Source organism: Eublepharis macularius, chromosome 16 (genome assembly GCF_028583425.1).
Source record: "Eublepharis macularius isolate TG4126 chromosome 16, MPM_Emac_v1.0, whole genome shotgun sequence".
Classification (NCBI taxonomy): domain Eukaryota; kingdom Metazoa; phylum Chordata; class Lepidosauria; order Squamata; family Eublepharidae; genus Eublepharis; species Eublepharis macularius.
Genome location: NC_072805.1, coordinates 18,083,412 through 18,103,004, shown reverse-complemented (window position 1 = coordinate 18,103,004; position 19,593 = coordinate 18,083,412). Strand labels below are relative to the sequence as shown.

The 19,593-nt window shown below is 44.6% G+C and overlaps 1 protein-coding gene and 1 pseudogene across 2 annotated transcripts in view; one reads left to right on the top strand and one right to left on the bottom strand.

The window, feature by feature from the left end:
* Positions 1–14,717, bottom strand: part of ESRP2 (epithelial splicing regulatory protein 2) — a 79,703-nt gene extending 64,986 nt beyond the window's left edge. For both annotated transcript variants that reach the window (XM_055000291.1, XM_055000290.1), the window contains exons 1-3: positions 14,612–14,717; positions 14,189–14,344; positions 13,035–13,163 (exon numbers count right to left, since the gene is read on the bottom strand). In XM_055000291.1, the coding sequence (XP_054856266.1) occupies positions 13,035–13,163; positions 14,189–14,326 (267 nt within the window). In that variant the 5' untranslated portion in view covers positions 14,327–14,344; positions 14,612–14,717. The remainder of the gene's footprint in view (positions 1–13,034; positions 13,164–14,188; positions 14,345–14,611) is intronic.
* Positions 14,718–15,962: 1,245 nt separating this feature from the next.
* On the top strand, positions 15,963–16,078 carry LOC129344350 (U6 spliceosomal RNA; annotated as a pseudogene).
* The last annotated feature ends 3,515 nt before the right edge of the window (positions 16,079–19,593 follow it).

The following is a 19,593-nucleotide window of genomic DNA, read 5'->3' as shown; positions in this document are numbered from 1 at the left end:
TCCCGCTTCGTTTCTTAAGAATCTCTCAAAGTTACGTCTCTAAGTGGGGTGCGAATGCATCTTGTTTCTAGTGCATGTGCACATAAGCACACACACATGAACATTAAGGTGCCAAGTGGTGCACCACCTGCCATGTCGCACTTTTCAGCCTCCGGAGCATATTTTGAACTAATTTATAACAAGAAAAACACAACTGCCCTTCTTCTTTTCTTTAAAGGACCCCTTTTGCTTTTAAATTGCTGGGTAAGTATTTACTGCAGAGCAAGTTCAGCACAGAGAAGGCAAAACAGAATCTTTAGCAAAATAAGATGGGAGGTCCCTCTTGGACAGTAACCTTTGATACAAGAATTAGGGTCTAACACGTCTCTACTGAACCCACGAGATGTTGGGAGATGCAGTAGGACTCTGCATATACTGTAAAGAAGCAACGAAATGGCATTTCATCCAGACCAGATTTGAAAACAGAGCAAAGGAATCCAGTTTAGACAGCATTCCATGTGTGTCAGGAGGGGACAGGTGCAAACTAAGTCATCAGCGGGATGGCAGGACTCCCCCCTTCCAGACATTTTATCACAAGGATCTTAGCTTCCCCCCTTTTGAAATGCAATAAAACCCAAACTGTTTCCAGTGCCATTAAAGGGGGCAGAAAGGAACACGCCCTTTCCCATCAGGAGGAAAGCCTGTAGAACTGGTTCGCCTCCAAGCAAAACTGCAACCTGTTCATCAGGTTGCAGGAATCCAAGTTGCTGCTCTACCGCTGGCTTGCAAAACAAAAGTTTTCTGCTGAATTGGCTGGTGTCGGCAAGCACATTGCGTGGAAAAATTAGGGACATCTCCCCCCCAAAAAACAGGGCTATGAAGAGAAAACGTCTTTCTCTTCTTTATAAAAACAAGAAATGGCTCCTCCCGCAGAAGTGGATAGCAAAACCATCAGTCTTTCAAGCTCAGTATTGTCAACCCTGACTGGCAGCAGCTATCCAGGGTCTGAATTCGAGGTCTTTCACATCACCTCCTACCTGATCCTTTTAGCTGGAGATTGAACCTGGGACTATCTGTATATTTATTTATTTATTTATTTATTTATAGTCTGCCTTTCTCACTGAGATTCAAGGTGGATTACACAGTGTGAGATTAGTACAGTCAATTTCACTGAGCCATAGACCCATTAGAAGCCAGTTGATTGGGTGGTAATCAAGCACTGTTTCTTAAGTCTTTATCCCTATGGCCAATTAACGAAAGCCCCAATAGCAGACTTATCCAAAGTAGAGATGGGCACAAACCGAAATACGAATCAAAGTTTGTGACAAACCGGGCCAGTTCGTGGTTTGTGAACTGGTGGTTCATCAGAGGCCATTTCTGATGAACCACCATGTAGGCTGTTTGTTTGGTTCGTGTTTTGGTTCGTCACTGCAGACAGCCTCGCACCAATCAATCAGTGTCCTAGGCAACAGGGGATGGACTTCCTGCAGACCTTCTGTTGACCCGGATGTGACCTTCTGCTGCCTCGGGAGTGACGATTTGCTGACCTGGATGAGACGTTTTCACGAACCAAATGAACTGGTTCACGAACCAGGGCAGGTTCGTGAAAGTTCATGGTTCGGAACCACGAACTGCACGATTCGATTTTTTTCCGGTTCGTGCCCATCTCTAATCCAAAGCATTTCACTCCCCAACTACACATTTTAGAGGATGATTGCCTTATGGGAGACTTACTCTTTGCCCCCATACCCTTTAAAACAAAAACAAAATGATAGATAATTATAGCTCATTACGTCACCTGCCTTTGAACAGACTGTTTAACTATTACCAAGATATAAATGCATTTTCAGATACTAAAAATAATACCAGCTAATTTTCCTTCATCAAATTGTTCTCTCTTACCCTAGTACAGGGACACACCAGAACAAAGCGTTTTTTTTTTAAAAGAATACCTTCAATTTGCAACCTCAGCAACTAAAATTTCCCGTCTCTGATTAATCAGCTGAAGCTTTATTTGATCTACTCATTAAAGCTTGCATATTTTCATAAATGCAGTGTGTTCCAAACATGTGTGTTTGTGTGGGATGAAGCTATGAAAAACAGTATACCCACAGTACAGCTAGCAGGTCTATGGAGAGGCAGTATATAAAATTTCTAAACAAATAAAATAATTCAACTATATACTGGTTTTCTAGCAGTTTTACTGTCGTGGTTCCCCCAAAGGAATCCTTGGCAAGCTCACCAAAGAATGTCCTGTTAGAATTCCCAGGTTCCCCTCACTGAATTATAATATCTAAACTGATGCCAGCCTCCCCAGGATGTGTGCGGCAGATATATCTGAAACTTGTAAGATACAGCAACTCCCATCAGACAGGAATGAGCACTCCCAGCACAGAGAAGAGTTGTAGCAAAGATCACAAATGGAGTTGGTTTGGGATGTGTGTTGCACATCCCAGTTGCATTTCAACTAATCATAAAGGAAGTTCTAGCTAATGCCTGCCACCATTGTAATACAATAGTAAAGAGTCCAGTAGCACCTTTAAGACTAACCAACTTTATTGTAGCATAAGCTTTCGAGAGCCACAGCTCTCTTTGTCAGATGCATGCAACTACAGACTAACACAGCTAACTCCTCTGGATCTATGACCATCGTAGTATGACAGCATACACAGTGGGTTGGAACCACTTCTGTTAGTGGAATGAGTTTTCCCCGATTCAAGAGACAGCGCTTCCTGAATCAAGAAATGCCTCTATTATTGGCGTGCCCTAACAAATTGTCTTTGTGAACTACATCCCCCCCCCCCAATTTTCTTTATGAACTACCTCCAAAATTTTGGAGCTGGACTTATTTTTCAAACTTCAGGGTTTTATATTTTAATGAACACACTTTCTAATTATTGCTGCCACAAAACCTAATCCTAAACGCAGATTCTCAGTTACTTGTCATTTTTTTTAAAAAAAAACTGTAACAAAATATGTGGCATATAAATAAATATGGGGTAACCCTAGTTGCAGCATATAAATACAATGTATCTATAACAAAATGTTGTAGCCTATAAATAAATACGGAGTAACCATATTTACTCTATCCCTTACTTAAATAAGCTTTGTACATCTCCTGAGAAACACAGCAGGCACTTACAATAAACGACTGCTTGAAAATACCAGGCACTACAATACAATTTCTACCTGCCACGACGCCTGGGATTTGCTCAGCCCTGATTAGTGGAATGGATCCATGGGGATCCACCCCAATTATAGCATAAACCTGGAGGGGATGAAGTGGAAATCAAATCGATGTATTGTCGAAGGCTTTCACGGCCGGAGAACGATGGTTGTTGTGGGTTTTCCGGGCTGTATTGCCGTGGTCTTGGCATTGTAGTTCCTGACGTTTCGCCAGCAGCTGTGGCTGGCATCTTCAGAGGTGTAGCACCACACCTCTGAAGATGCCAGCCACAGCTGCTGGCGAAACGTCAGGAACTACAATGCCAAGACCACGGCAATACAGCCCGGAAAACCCACAACAACCATCGGAAATCAAATCGTTTCAAAAACAAATGTTCAGTACTGGTAGAAGTAGGATCTTCCCACAACAGATACAATCATCAGAAAGGAAGGCATCTGAGAATGCAAGCACCTTGGGGCAGGGACCTGTCTTGTTTTTGCCCACAAAATTTCTGTCTACTGCCAGTTACTTCCTGTAGAAATAAACCAGAATTTGGCTCTTTCCAGCTTCTTCTCCTTTCATCTCCAATGACAAAAAGGGAACCAAAGGCAATCTAGATTTCATTCATGCATTTCACAGTCTTGATAGCCTCTTCCATTCAGTTTGCAAGCCACTGACCAAAGTAACAGCCTCTCACTTGGAAAACTGGAGGAAGGGAGACTTGCCTATTTATTTGGTCCATTTCCAAGTCAGACTGAGATAATATCTTGGGCTAAACTGTGTATAGTGGAAGCTGTCCTTGCTTAACATCACAGACTTTAATGAAGCCCCAAAGTGGTATTTTGAGCTACAGCTGTTAAGTTGTTATTCTTGTGCATTTAACGCTTAGATCCAGGAACAAGCCAGGCACACAGCTTATGTGAAGATCCCTTTTGATATTCAAGGACGCCACATAAACTCACGAAGCTGCCTTATACTGAATCAGGCCATGGCCGTTTCCGCACGTCTTACTTGCCTGCAGAACATCCCACAAAAGACCCGGAAAACAGCATCTTCTCATATGAAATCGCGCCACGAAGACGCTGTTATCCGGGAGTTTTGCGCAATTTCACGCAAAACTCCCGGATAACAGCGTCTTCCCGGCGCGATTTCGTGCGGGAAGATGCTGTCTTCCGGGTCTTTCACGCGATGTTCCGCAGGCAAGTAAGACGTGCGGAAACGGCCCATTAGTCCATCAAGGTCAATCTTATCCACTGTGGCTGGCAGCTGCTCTCCAGGATCTTGGGCAGAAAGAAGTTTCGAATCAATTCCTCTATTATGAAGAGGAAGAGTTGATTAGATTTCAAAAAAGTCATGCATTCTAACCACTACACCACACTGTCTCTAATAACTACTGGGAAGTTCTTAAAGCCCTTCCCATGGTTATGTAAAAGATGGGATTTTTCGCCCTCCTTCTCGCTGCTGTCTTCCCCCAAGCAGCTCACATCTATCACTTCTCCATTTTATCCTCATAACACCCCTGTGAGGATGGTTAGGCTGAGGGCCAAGCTACACATGACGAATGACACTTGAACGGCAAGTGGATTGAGTGGAGGGCAAGTGAACAGGGAGAGATACACTTGCTGTTCAAGTGTCATTCGTCATGTGTAGCTTGGCCCTGAGAGTATTGACAGTGTGCAGAGCGCTTCCTGATCCTTTCCACTGGAGGTGCTGGGGATTGAACCTGGGACCTTCTGCATGCCAAGGGGATGCTCTACCACTGAGCCATAGCCTCTCCCAGACCCCAGCTTTTTCAACAAATCAGATAACATAGATATGCCTGTAGTCCACTGGTTCAAATTGGGAACTTGTAAAAGGAGTTCTGAGAACTCTCTTTTAAAAAAAGTTTTATCTAATATTAGAAATTTTAAAGCCCAGTACAATTAATTTTTGGACTTTTTGATAAAGAATTGGCATACGGAGTACAAAGAAATTGCCGACCAAGAGATGGTAACCTGTAGGATAACTAAGGGCCAAGCTACAAGTGACGAATGACACTTGAACGGCAAGTGGATCGAGTGGAGCGCAAGTGGAGGGCAAGTGAACAGGGAGAAATACACTTGCCATTCAAGTGTCGTTCGTCACTTGTAGCTTGGCCCTAAGATAATAAAAAGGAGGAAAGTGCAGCTGGTATGTCAGCATTTGCATTCCTTCAAGAAGCAGGCTATCCGGAATATAAGGTGGGCAGGCCCCAGGCTTTGTCCCCAAGACTTGAGCAGAAGGGATCAATCTTAAGGCAGAAGGTAAGATTTCAGTTGCCAGCCCACCTGTTTGATTCCTTCTTTGAAGGCATACGCCCACTCTTAGTAACGATTGTACTTGTAGTGGTGTACGGAAGTATTACCATCAGTACTTTCTTTGGTGTGACATCACCAAGCCCAGCTCTGTGACGTCACCAGGCTCCATCTTTCTGTCTCTGGTTTGGGATGCTGGCAATCTGGCAACCTTGGCTGTTTCCACGCTACTCACCTTCATCTGGAACGGGGTGCAACGCCGCGAAAAAACCACGGAAGATAGCATCTTCTTGCCTGAATTTTGCGCGGCGTCATGCTATCTTCTGCATTTTTTTCACGACGTTGCGCCCCGTTCCAGATGAAGGTGAGTAGTGTGGAAACGGCCCTTGCCTCTGCATCAATACTCATTTCTCTTCGTAGGGGCCAAATCCACAAACAGAATCCTGCTTCCCTGGCTCTCTTAAGGTGCAAAAATAAAAAAAACCCCATCTACTTCTATTGAGTTTAGATCCCTATCATGCTACTAACATGGGCCAATAGCTTGCCTCTGTTGGAGGCCTGGGATGTTTTTGGGCACGTGCGTTTCACGACAGACAAAACTGCAGGTGACATGCGAGTTTTGCAATTACAGCTAAATAGCAGCCTCCGAGACGGGAGATGAGTCACCACTCCCTGTAATGTCTGCCCATCTTTTTCATCCCACAAAGCTTGCTGTAGCTTCAGAGAGGTTGTTTAAAATGTGAGAGAGGAATAGGAGCAAAACGTTCAATGCTTCCTTCCCTCAGCAACTCATCTCTGCTGTCAAGGCAGCCACCTGAGACTGCTGATTAGCTTTTTAAAAGTTGCAAGAAGTTCCAATTCTATTTCTTTCGCATCACATGAAATTTGGCTTCCGACAGTCATTGGATACAGGTAGTAAATTTATATGGCCACTGAAAGATATACACAAAAACCCCTCCCTGCTTTAAAAAAAATACGTTTTTTGCAATTTAATTTGCAGTATAACCAGGGCTCATTTTGGGGGGGAACACACAGGAACACAGTTCCGGTAGTTCACCAGAAAGGTCACGTCAGGTGGCCCCGCCCACCTGATTTTTGGCCATTTTGGGCCTGTTTCGGCCTGGATTGGGGCCCAAACAGCCCAATTTGGGCCCAAAATGCCCAGGATCAGGCCACAAAACAACCAGGATTGGTTCCAAAATGGCCAGGATTGGGCCTCTGATGGGTGGTGGATCACTCTCCTGCTTAGCAGTGGCCCAATCCTGACCGTTTTGGGCCCCTTTTCAGCCCCTTTTTGCCATTTTGGGCCCAATTTTGGCCCTGAATGGTCAGGATTGGGTCCAAAACAGCCAGGATAGGTGATGTCAGAGGGTGTGGCATATGCATATCAGTTATGCTAATGACACATTTCCGGTGATGGCAAGGGGGTGTGGCATATGCAAATGAGTTGTGCTAATGAGTTATTCCAATGAGTTCCTGCAGCTCTTTTTCTATGAAATGACCCGAGTATAACTAAAAGCAGGCCTTTAAGGCCCGCTGTGACTTTCCCCTCTCCACTTAAATCGAGAAGTGACACCCCCAAGAAAGATTCTCTCTACACAACAAGACATCTTACATGGGGACGCTCAAGTGACTTATTTTTTGTGCGGTCTTATATCTAAGTATACTCTGTCTCCCTAGCTGTGCATGTGTATCCCCAAGAGGAAAACAACTGTAAGATCTTTCACTTGAGCGTCCCTGTGTAAGATGTCTTGTGTAGAGAGACTCTTAAGAAGCCTGATTTTGTCTGAAACTCAGTATTAGTAATTAGTATAATGTTTTAATCAAGCTCGGTGAGATACAGCTGTGAGACATGGCCTGTATCACTGTATTTAATTTTTTAAAAATGTATAGTTGAAGTAAAAACAGATGCATACACCGTGTGCTAATATGAATCTACACTCACACTTTTCTGGGCAGATACGGAAGTTTCCAAACTGAACTGAATCCAGACTGCAGGAGCACTCTGTTCCTCCAGGCCCAGTTTCCAGAAGAAACCAGTTGTGTGCAGAGTCCCGACCGGCTGGCAATCATGAAGTCCTGCCCTTTCCACAGCAACGCTCAAGATTTTCATTTTTACAAAGATCAGTAGCTGTGTTTTTAAAAAGTCGGGGATGTATTTAAATGGATATGAAACTGTTGTCTGGGGGAAATGTTTTAAAGACAAAGGCAGGCCCAAAGCTTGGGGGCAGGGCTACAAAACAACCCAAAACCCCACAGCGGAAAGTCCATGCTAGAGAGCCAGGCACATGTGTCAGATTAATAAGGTTATCAGACCCAAAATGGGAAATTTCTGGAGCTTTGGGGGTGGAGCTTGGAGAGGGAGGGGTTTAGGGAGAAGAAGGACCTCACTTTGGCATAAATCTAGAGTCTACCTTCTAAGGCAGCCATTTTCTCCAGGGGAACTGATCTCTGTGGCCTGGAGAGCAGTTATAATTCCAGGAGATCTCCAGTTACCACCTGGAGTTTAGCAAACCTATGTCAGTACAAGAATAAAGGTCAGGAGAAATGAAGCACACCCCACAGCAGAAAATCCACACCTGGAGAGAGGTATGTCCGTCTTCAGCCTTATTTGCCTATTCATTTTCCAGCTGTCTTCAACACACAGGGTTGCATTTGGCTGTTATAATGGCTCAGGATTAAGCCTAGCATTACCAACTCTGGGTTGCGGAATTTTTTGAGATTTGCAGGTAGAGAGCCTGGTGACGGTGGTGTATAATCCAAACCAGCCATTTTCTCCAGGGAAACTGATCTCTGTAGACCAGAGATCAGCTGTAAATCTGGGAGATTTCCAGGCCCTACCTGGAGGTTGGCAACCCTAAATAAGTCCGAGCCAATTGCTTTCTCAGATCTGTCATGGGTGGGGTTGCCAGCTCTCGGCTGGGAAATTCCTGGAGATTTGGGGGGGTGGAGTCTGCAGAAGGCAAGATTTGGTGCGGGAAGGAACCTCAGCAGGGTATAATGCCATAGAGTCCACCCTCCAAAGCAGCCATTTTCTCCAGGTGAACTGATCTCTGTGGCCTGGAGATCAGTTGTAATTCCGGGAGATCTCCAGCCACCACCTGGAGGCTGGTAACCCTAGGGGATGAAGCAAAAAGTGAACCTATGTAGCCACTGGCTGGGCCCAAGCCAATGGGCACTGACAAAGTGGCCGGACTTCTAGAGCCGTCTAGAATGAACGTTTGACCTACTGGGCATTTAAAATGAAGTATATAAAAATAAAAATAGGTAAGTTCTTCAGAAGCCCCCCATGTTCCATCATGGTGGCAGCTACAGAAGACTGGAGTCAACAGATACAGACATTTTAGAAGCCAGTCAGCACCAAGTTTTCCTTCAGCCTCCAGGAGAAAGGCGCCTTTTTTGATACCCCTCAAAATCTGCCCCCCAAGGCAATCGCTTTGGTGTGCCAGTGGCAGGCTGGCTCTGAAGGTAGCTTTTGCAGGGCTGGCTGCGGCCCTTCCCAGGAAGTTAAAGGGCCAACCTGCTTCAACAACATATATTGCAAGCTTATTTCTTCCAACATGAGGGAGAGACTATGAGCCAAGCTTCAAGTGATGAATGACACTTGATCGGCAAGTGAACAGACTCACGTGTATTCCTCCCTGTTCACTTGCGCTCCACTTGATCACGTAGTGAACAGGGAGGAATACACGTGAGTCTGTTCACTTGCTGTTCAAGTGTCATTCATCACTTGAAGCTTGGCTCCATGCGGTGGCTTTCTTTCCCCAAGTATGAAACTTTAGCTCCCCTTTTCTCCTTAGGGCAACCTATGCACACTGCAAAATACCTGCTAGGCAAAATAGATTATGCTGGCTTTGACCTATTCTCCTGCCGACGATGTGGAGGACCAGCAGAACCCAGAGTGGGCTGCAGCACGCCACACCTTTGGGACGTAGCACTGAAACTCTGCTTCTGTCGCTTGGGACTACAGAGAGTTGCCAACGTCCAGGTGCAGCTTGACCACAGGATAGGGTTGCCAGTCCCCTGCTGGGGGCAGGGGATCCCCTGCTCCCAACCCCCCACCCCTGCTTTCCTGGAACGCACCTCCTGGGGCGCGCAATGTTCTTCTGGGGCACGTGGCACATTCCTGTGCACTGCAGTGGTCTGATCTGGCCCCAAAGTGAGCCGGATTCAGGCTGAATTGGGCCAGAAACGGCCCATATTGGGCCCAAATCAGCCTGAATCATGCCACTATGGAGTTCAGCAGCAATCCCGTGTGCTGTAGCAGCCTGATTTGGGCTGAGTCATGCACGATTAGGCCCCCTGTGGAGTGCAGGAGCGCTCCCAGGGCGGCATGTGGCCTGTGCAATGATGTCACTTCTCAGGAGTGACGTCATGATGCAGGCCGGGAGCACACACACGAGGAGAGCAATGCAGGTAGGTGCCAGGTCTCCAGCCTCTGCTGGGAAGGTAAGGGGACCTGGCAATCCTACCACAGGGGGGATTGCTTTCTCACTTTCCCAGACTCTGATCTCCCCAGGCATTTCTTCTGCAGGAATTTCCCAGACTGGAGTTGGGAAGCCTAGAACTAGGAAAAGGTCCAGATTCTCATGACTGCAGTAAAACTGGAATAAGCTGCCCATCTCTGGCCCGACAACTGGTACGAAAGGGCCAGACTGTTACTGCTCAAGATTCTCTATTGCTCCCACTCTCCTCTGTTACTTGACCAAGAGGTGGGAGGAAGTCTCCCCCACACCAAGGCAAAGGGACCCTTTTTTCCTCTCCATCTACCGTAGTAGCCGTACCTAACTTGCAATTTGCGGCAACAGGATACAGCCCCATAGAAAAATGGAGCATAATTACAGCGTTTGTCTTACTTTTTTAAAAAGTTAACAGCAAAGTGCAGCTAGCTAAGTTGTTCCAGCTGTCTTGGGTTGCAAGATTCAGGACAAGATCTAACTTGCAGCCTGTAACATTTGTCTCGGAGCCATTTCCAAGCTAACAAAGTCATTCTACCGCCTTAACCAGCCTTGCATGAAATCGAACGAAGAGAGTAAAAAGAAAAAGAAGAAACACCACGTCTAATTGTTTCTTTTGCAGAATATTTTCCCCCTTCTCCTGGAGGTCTGCCATACTCACTCTTAAGGATAAGACCTCAGGCGAAGGCACAGCTAACCCTGAAAGGCATCGCGTACAGGAGCCACTGGCTGTCTCTAGAACCTGTTTTACTGCCTAAGCAAGTTTCTCCCACACACACAGACACACTCCCTGCGATTCAAACAAGATATGAAAAACCCGTTTCAGACATTCCACAAAGCCTCGCTATTGTGCTTTTCCATTTGAATTCTGTTTTCTCAAAGGTCACTTGGAAAACAAGTAAAAATTCCAATAAACACACTTGCACCACATGTTAAAGTTCAAATGAACTATTCTTCGTCTTCCATGTCAAAACACAGTAAGCAAATAGTGACGTAATTTTGTAGCATTCAGGACCTTATAAACTTAACATTTGAACGCGTCACATATAGGTGGCAACTGCATTTGGATTTACTTTTAGAGCTTTGGAAACTTTTTATAGAAGCTTATGTATAGATTTGCCAACACTGATTTTGTTGCCAGCACTGGGTTTTTTTCTGTTTCAGTTTGTGTTTTGAACAAGTAAATAAAAATTAAAAAATTAAAAAAAAGAAAATACTGTAGGAGACCAACAAAAATAAGTGTTAATACACGGGCATATAATTTGGCTGTCTGGGAACATCAACCTGTTTTAAAAAGGAAAGTTCCTAGTTCTTATGGTTCTTCAGATAATATTAAGCTTACGCAAAGAAACCAGATTTACATAATTTCTCCTACTTTGTAGGATTTATACAGGTTGCAGAGGTATTGCTGCAGAATTCAAATAATGATGGCATAGGATTTCTAGTTCAAGGTAAGAAATTCCTGAAGATACGGGGGAAGAGCCTGGGGAAGGCGTAGTTTGGGGAAAGGAGAGAGGCCAGTGGGGTATAATGCCATAGAAACTACACTCTGAAGCACCCGTTTTCTCCAGGGGAATTGATCCCTGTAATCTGGAGTTCAGTTGTAATTCTAGGAGATCGCCAGGCTCCCCTGGAGGTTGGCAACCCTAGAGGGAAGTGACATGCGGCAAGGTGGCTAGAGCAGGAAAATACATGGCACCATATGTTTGAACTTATCAGGCCTTTTGGAGAGTCCAGTGCGAGCTATATAACATTGTTCAGGTTTTCGTGGCCAAGAGGCCGGCGCCTTTAGTAAGTCACGGGTGCAGCCTTGAGTGGAGAGAATTTGACTCTTTAGCTCATTTAAACTTTTTCAACTTTGGGAGATGGGGTATTGATTTTAGATGCGCTAGTTTCACATTCAAATCCCACAAAGCTCCCGGCATAACCATGAATAGACCATTCTCCCACCTGTCTGACCTCTGTCAGAGGGCTGGTTTTTTTTTTTGTGGAGGGGGGAGAAATTGTGAAGTATTTTACACAGTTGATATTCACATTTGATACTTTGTAAATTTAAAGTCACTAAATATACAGTGAGCAGGTGCCATCACAACGTTTAAGAGTTTTTAAACACAGAACGGGCAGCTCAGTTTAAGGGAACTTATGAACTCTCAAAGGTAAGTTCACACCTTTGAATCCACCATAAAACAAGCTCAGCATCCAGCTATCCCTTGAACATGCGAAACATCCGTCACAGATCACACACCACAATATATAATTTTAATTATACGTAAGTTGATCACACTGTTAGGTCATACTAAAAATCCATTTAGTCTAATATACTGTTCATGACAGTGTCTAATAAGATGCCCCTCCATGAAACCCATAAGAAGGATATCCCCTACAAGTACTGTGCAGCAAGAGGTATACTGCTCCTGAGGCTGGAGGTTCAATTTAGCCACCATGGCTAATAGAGCTCTTCTTCATGGATATTTAAAAAAAAATTTTTTAAAAAGAACCCTGCTAAACTATCATCACACACTGTGACAGCAGATTCCATAAAACAGCTTCACATGTTCGCGAAGGGCTCTTTTTTCCTCCATCCTGAATCAGTTAGAAGCCCCCAAATTTTGAGAGAAGGAGAAAAAGTCAGCTCTGATTACTTCTGCACCCTATTCATAGTTTTATAAACTTCTACCATGCCTCGTGTTCTCTCTCTTGGCTGTTCTTTATATCATACTTAGGAGAATTCAAAGCATTTCATTTTTATGATCCCAGTAATCCTTACAATGATGAGAAGGAGAGAAAATGCAGGTTGGCCTAAAATTATTTACCCAGCACAAAGACGAGGAATAATGTGAAGCAGGGGCTTCGTGGCTCCTGGCTGATGCTCCTGGTTGCCACCTCATGCAAGTTTCTCAGAATTTGTCAATGCCGATACTCAGCTCCCAGTCATCAAATAATGAATGAAACGGGGGCGTGCATGCATGCCAAGAAATTAGCCATGATCCCTTTTATGGAGCCCAGCAGGTCTCCTTTTGCAGAAAAACCTTGCCTGTGATACCGCTGCTGCCAAAAGAGACATTTTGCCATTGATTTCAAAGCCGAAAGCAAGTCTGTTTGCCATGTTGCATCAGATGGAGCCCTGCTCCTTGTGCATTAACCCCTTATTGCCCTCACCTGTTGTAGAACCCGGTCCAACGGCTCAGCTTTACTCAGTCCCTCGGGGGTTAAGCCCGTCACTTCTCGACATTGGTCACTCAACTCCAAGTTGTCTATCTTCACCAAGCATTTATGCAGTGTCCCTACCTGAAAATATTTCACAAGTGGGAAGACAGGAATTGGAGAGAGAGAGACAAAATAAGACAGATGCTGGAATTGTAGGTGTTTTGTGTTGATTTTTTTAAAAAGATAAAACAAAATGACTTGAATTGCTGGCGTTTTACAGAATGGATAAGACTCCTTGTTTGGAGAATGCTTTTATCTGTTTCCCAAAACTCGAGATCTTTTTGATCCTCCAAGGTCTCCTTTTTCCAGGAGAGACGGTCTCCCACCCCCTTATCAAAGAGACTCAGCTACCATTCTTATATAATCCTGAGAAGTACATATTTACTCCACCAGAAACTGGCTGGTTTTCATAGGAAGATTAAATCACACGGTAGAGTCTCCTTTAATTAGGTTCGGTCATACTGGCAACTGGGCAGACATTTTAAAAACAGCAATGACTTCAAGAGTTCACATCCTTGAAAGAAGAAGGGAAAATTTAGACTCGCTCTTATCCGCACAGAGAAGATCTTCCCCAGGAGTTCAATTCCCATATGAAGCAATAGGTCCAAGAGCAGCATGCAGGCCTGATTTTTAAAATACAACCAAATATCCCAAATGAGGAAACCATCTGACTCCTAGAAGAAGGAAAAGCTTTGGCATTCATAAGAATTTGCACTTGGGAAGAAGGGGATAGAGCTGCGATTTTGTAAATCTGTGTATATTTTGTGATCTTGAAGATCACGCTCTCTCCTCAGTCTCTCTAGCACAATTGTTAAATGAGCAAATCGACTCCTGTGTGTTGGGGGGGGGGGCACAATTCTGACAACTGAACTCTTCTCCCCCAAAAAGGTTTGGGAGGAAGAGGGATAACAGCCCAATGTTTTCTCAAGGGTAAGCCCCAGTGAACTGGGTGGGATTTACTCTCAAGCAAGCATGGGCAACCGTGAAGTTTCTTTTTTAAAAAAAAGAACACACACACACACAAAAGAGGTTTGCGCTTTTTTGGGGGGGGGGGTTCATTTTTGCACATCACCCGACTTTTGTATCAAGAGTTTGGGAAGCCATACCTTCTTGCTGTGTAGATCCACAACTTGCCACACCAAGAGAATTAGTTCCCGCTCATCGGAACCCAGCTTAGCCCCATATGCACCAGCTGTTGCCCCAAACAAGACCACCAGAGAGTCACTGTGCGAAGAAGCCGTCATGACCACAGGGAGAGACAACTACAATCAAAAGCACAGGTAAAAACAAAAAAAAAGAGAGAAAGAAGGAGGAAAATAAAAAGGGAAGGGGAGAGAAAGGAGGAGAGAAAAGTAACACAAACCAAAAACACAAAACCCCACATGTAAAGGGTCACCCCCTTCCTCCAAGTGGAAATAAAAAAGGCAATATCAGAAAGCCAGAACTATGGGGTAGGGGAGGATGGGAAGAAAGTAGCGCTTACACACACCCATAAAACAGATCAAGAAGAGAAAAATTCGTCATTGTACCTGTTTGGGATGAATCTCTTTCCCCCTGGGTCTGACTGGGAGAGGAAATTAACAAGCTGTAAGCTTCTCTCCCTTTGACATCATGGCAGGAACTCAAGCTTCAGTATATTAAAAAAAAAATTCTTTTTTCCCCTCTCCTAAGTTACCTGCCCATGAGAGAGACCATGTGACCCTAGTCAATCTCCCCACAGGGCAAAGCCATTGGACCTTTAGGAAAGGTGTAGGAGGGACACAGAGAAATCAACGCCTGCTGGAGCCTACCTGATTGGATTTTTTTTTTGAGTGAGAGAGATCAGAAGGGAAACTCCCATTCTCCTCCACCCCCACCCTTCTCGGTTTTAATTCTGGCTCCAGGAAGTGCTTTTACCTGCTTTGAGTTGACTGGAGTCTTTTTATCAGCACTGAGCAAGTGGAATGCAATGGTTTCCTTTTTTTTTTTTTGGGGTGGTGGTGGTGGTTGCAAAGGCTGGGGTAGCGTCTTTTGTTTGCAGAAGATTCTTCGACAAAGCAATATTGCCTTTCAGCAGTTTTTCTTCTACCATTTTGTTTGCCAGTGTTTGCCACCTGGGCACAGATATCTGGGTTCTGAATGGTTTTCGAGTTACAGTCCGCCACATGCATAGAGCCCAACCCTATGCAGAGTTATGTATACTTACAACACATGGGTCAACCTTAGAGTAAATCCCGTTACCTCTGAGGAAACACAAGCAAGATCAGGCTATCCAGTTGCAATCGTATGCTCCTTTGCAGCTTGAACATGTTTACTCACAAGGATGTCCCATCACATGCAATACTCGGGAGTAAATTTCATTCAGCAAGTCTAACTTCCAAATTAGGCTAAGTTTCTAGGTGTGCCCATTGCATTAAATACACAAGGGCATGGTTATGTTTATTTATTTGAGTTTTATCCCATTGTGTCTTTTAAGGAAATCCAGACAGGTTCCCTTTTATCTTCACAGCAATCCTGTGAGGTAGGTTAAGTGGTAAGACAGTGGCTGGTTCGTAAGCTTCACAGCAGAAGGGGGCTTGAACTGAGGTGTCCCTAATCCAATGGTAGAAATGCCATCCTGAAATGATGATTTAGATGAAACAGGGCAACAGGTTTCCATATCTGTAGACCCCAGTTGGAACACTGTTTGCAGTGCTTTTTAAAAGGAATTTTCACTAGGAGGAGGAAATGAACTCAAAAGGATACTGGCGAACCACAGAAAAAGGCATGTTTAACTTTTAGTTCAAAAATGCACATTTCTCCGAAGTGGAGCTTTGATAAACGGACGTTAAATGAGATTTAAAGAAAATTTGCACTTTCCTGCAACTAAAAATCTCACAGCCAGTTTTCCCACTGCGCCTTGTGCTAGCTTCAACAGCACATATACGAAAACTGGAACGATACAGGGAAGATTAGCAGGGCCCCTGCGCAAGGATGACACTGCACCTCCGATCGTGGGCAAAGCCGTACAACTTTATAAAGTACAGATGTAAAGGGATCGGATGTTTTCTTGACACAATCCTCTTGGTCAGTGCTGCTACCACTTGCAAAAAGATACCTTCCGTTCAGCCTTGTGATTTGATCAGAACTGCCTCCCTCACCTTTGGGAAGGCTCAGCTGGTCAGTGTTTAGCATCTCTTTCTTCTGATCTTCAGATCCAGAGGAGTTAGCCGTGTTAGCCTGTCGTTGCAAAATAGTAAAGAGTCCAGTAGCACCTTTAAGACTCACCAACTGTATTGTAGCATAAGCTTTTGAGAACCACAGCTCTCTTTGTCAGATGCATCTGATGGAAAGAGCTGTGGTTCTCAAAAGCTTGTGCTGCAATAAAGTTGGTGAGTCTTAAAGGTGCTACTGGACTCTTTACTATTCTGATCTTCAGTGGCTTATGTGCTGAGGTTCTCTGGTTTGATGGAGGGGCATCACCCCTCCCCCTTCTCATTTCCAAATCCCAAATCCTCTCGGGCCTGCCTTTCAATGCCTAGAAGAGGGAGCAACACCTTGCATTCAGTCTAGGCAGGGCTTTTTTTCAGCTGGAACGTGGTGGAAGAGAGTTCCGGAACCTCTTGAAAATGGTCACGTGGCCGTGGCACGGAGGGCAATCTAAATTCCCCTCTGCCTGGAGATCAGGGGGCGGGGCCACCAGCCATGTGACCATTTTCTCCAAGGGCAACCCACTGAGTTCCACCACCTCTTTTCCCAGAAAAAAAGCCCTGAGTCTAGGTCTTCCTTTCCATGATAAATCCGGAAGGGTAGCTTCTTTCCAGTCAGGCCTGCCCTGAAATCCTTAGGACATCATTGGCTCAAGGCAAGCTCGATTACTTTATGGAGACAAAACTCAGAGCCAAGCTACAAGTGACAAATGACACTTGCCGTTCAAGTGTCATTCGTCACTTGTAGCTTGGCCCGCAGAGAACATCTCCATCACTCATGAAGCAGGAAGAAAACTCTTGTAAATAAATGCAACCCCCGAGAATCCCCTAACTATTTCTCCTTCTCTTCCACTTGTCCCAAGTTCCTTAGTGACTCTTTAACAAGAAAAAGTTAGGAACTGACGAGGAATAAAATTTGCATCTGCAGCTAGGACACGCCCAGGAGATGGGAATGTAGTTTTTAAAGAAAACCACTCCCATGAATTTCATCAGAAAGCAATGATCCAGGGAAGCTTTGTTAAATGCTGGTAAAGAGAAACAACCCTTTTCTCTTTTCACAGAAAATTTCTTCATATTTATTATTCGATTTAGATATACCCTATATTTCTCCACAATAGGGACCCAAAGCAGTTTACAATATTATCCCCCCCACCCCCACCCCCACCCCCACCCCGCTTTCATTTCATCCCCAGAACAGCCCTGAGAGGTAGGTTAGGCTGAGAGCGTATGACCACATGAGTGGCAGAAATTCATCAAGTTATTCTTTGCTATCATCCCACCCACTTAGAGAAAGCTCCATAAACTATATTTGTGCCAGTCTTGCAGTTTTAAAAGGCACAGAAATCCTACAGGGAAAAAAGATGCCATCTTTGTTAGCCATCTCCTTACCCTCAATTAGATTATGGAGGAAGGTCCCAGCTATGAAGTAAATTGGGCAAGGTTTTCCAAATGTAAAAAGTATTCACATTAGCGTTTGGCTTTTTCACTAATTTGCTCTTGGCTGCAGTCTGGTTTTAAATTCCTTGTAGCCTGGAGCATCATTGGCCGTTCAGATTTTGGAGTCTACCATAATCTAACCAGAGCAAGGACCACAATATACTATGGGGGGTGGGGGGAGATGGGAGAACAGCATTTAAATGGTTTTACTTTAGTATGAATGCTCAGAAATTGGAAGTTTTTAGATCATAGAAAGTCAGAATGTGGTTCAGCTGCCAGTATTCCCTTTCTTATTTAATTCCCACAAAATCTCACGTGTGAAATGTTGTATACTAAGGACTGTTTCACACAGTATCAGTGCAATCCTAAACTGGTCTACTCAGAAGTAAGAACCATTTTATTCTGCAGGGCTTACTCCAGGGGAAGTATTGCTAGAATGCAACCTATAAAAGGCAAACTCAGATCTGCCAATCAATTTTGCTAAGAAGTTTGATAAATACCTTTATTTGATAGAAAAGAATGAGGGAGGCAGTGTTGTATAATGGGTACAGTTTGGGAACCAGGACTGGGAAAATTTAGGTTGAATCCCTGACTCTGCCATGGAAATCCACTGAGTAACCTTGAGCTATCCCTCTTTCTCAGCTTAACCTACCTCACAGGGTTGTTGTGGGCTTACAGAGATTAAGTCGTACTGAACTGAAAACTGTCTTCAGGGTAAAACCATGCAGGACCACTATAGTGTGTTTAAATAAGAGGCCCAAGAAGAATAAGCAAAGTGACACAAATGCTGGGTTGGAAAATACAGATTCAATTTCCCACACAGCCATGAAGCTTATTAAGTGAATTTGAGTCTGTCTCAGCGCTGCTCACCTTGGAGGGCTGTTGTGAGGATAAAGGGAGAGTGATGACCACATCTGCTGCCCTGAGCTACTTAGAAGAAGTGTGGGGTAAAAGTGTGATACTGCTGTGGATGGTTGCTTAAACAGCCTAGCACACTGTAAAACAAAAGGAAGCTCCCTTAGCAACAACCTGAGTAATCAAAGTGGAAACCCACAACTAAGGGATACAGTCAGTCAGTATCCCTTAGTTGTGGGTTTCCACTTCGATTAAACAGCCTAGCAGCCATTGAGGCAGGATTGTAGATAAACCCAGAAGAACTCAACATTGCTCAGTGCTAAGCAGGGACTTTTCCAAATGCAACAGGCCTTTAAACAAAGACATTTAAGAGGCATATACGGACAAACTAGACTGAGAGACCTAACTAGAATGGGGAGTCAGGACACATAAGATTTCAGGAAGGCTAACCTACCTGCCTGAGGATTAGAAATTTCTGCTTCTTCAGGAGAAATGAATTCACCTCAGAATGTAAGCAGATGGTGGGCCTTGCCTCAAACGGAGCGGCCTTTACACAGGTGCTGCATTTCCTGTGGAATGTTAAGTGGGCTTGTTGCATTCCTGGGGCAGGTGCTTCATTATCATGCCCCCCCCCTTTCTAGGGAAGTGCTGAGGCGAATGTCAGTCATCTGTCTTGAGGGGAAAAGGTCCCCCCACCCCACAAAAAGAATCAGTAGAGGTGGATACCCTGCATGTTCAATTCCACGAATGTGCAATTCCACTTCTTCTCCAGGAAGGGAAACCATGCTGGCTCCAAGCTGATGGGGAAAATGAGAGAGATGGGTATGAATTTGCCGGAACAAGTCTTAGCACAAAGTTTTGAAGTCTAGTCAGTGGAAGTGTTATCACTAATTCGGTCCGTTTAGGACTGTGTCTTGTGCATCATCCAATGATGTGGACTCTAGTTAGCAAAAATGTTTTCTCCAATTAATCACTAAAGCACTGGTTCCCAACTTGGGGCATGGGGTGCCCTGCGGGATGTGGAGATATTGCAAGGGCTCTGAGATTCTGTA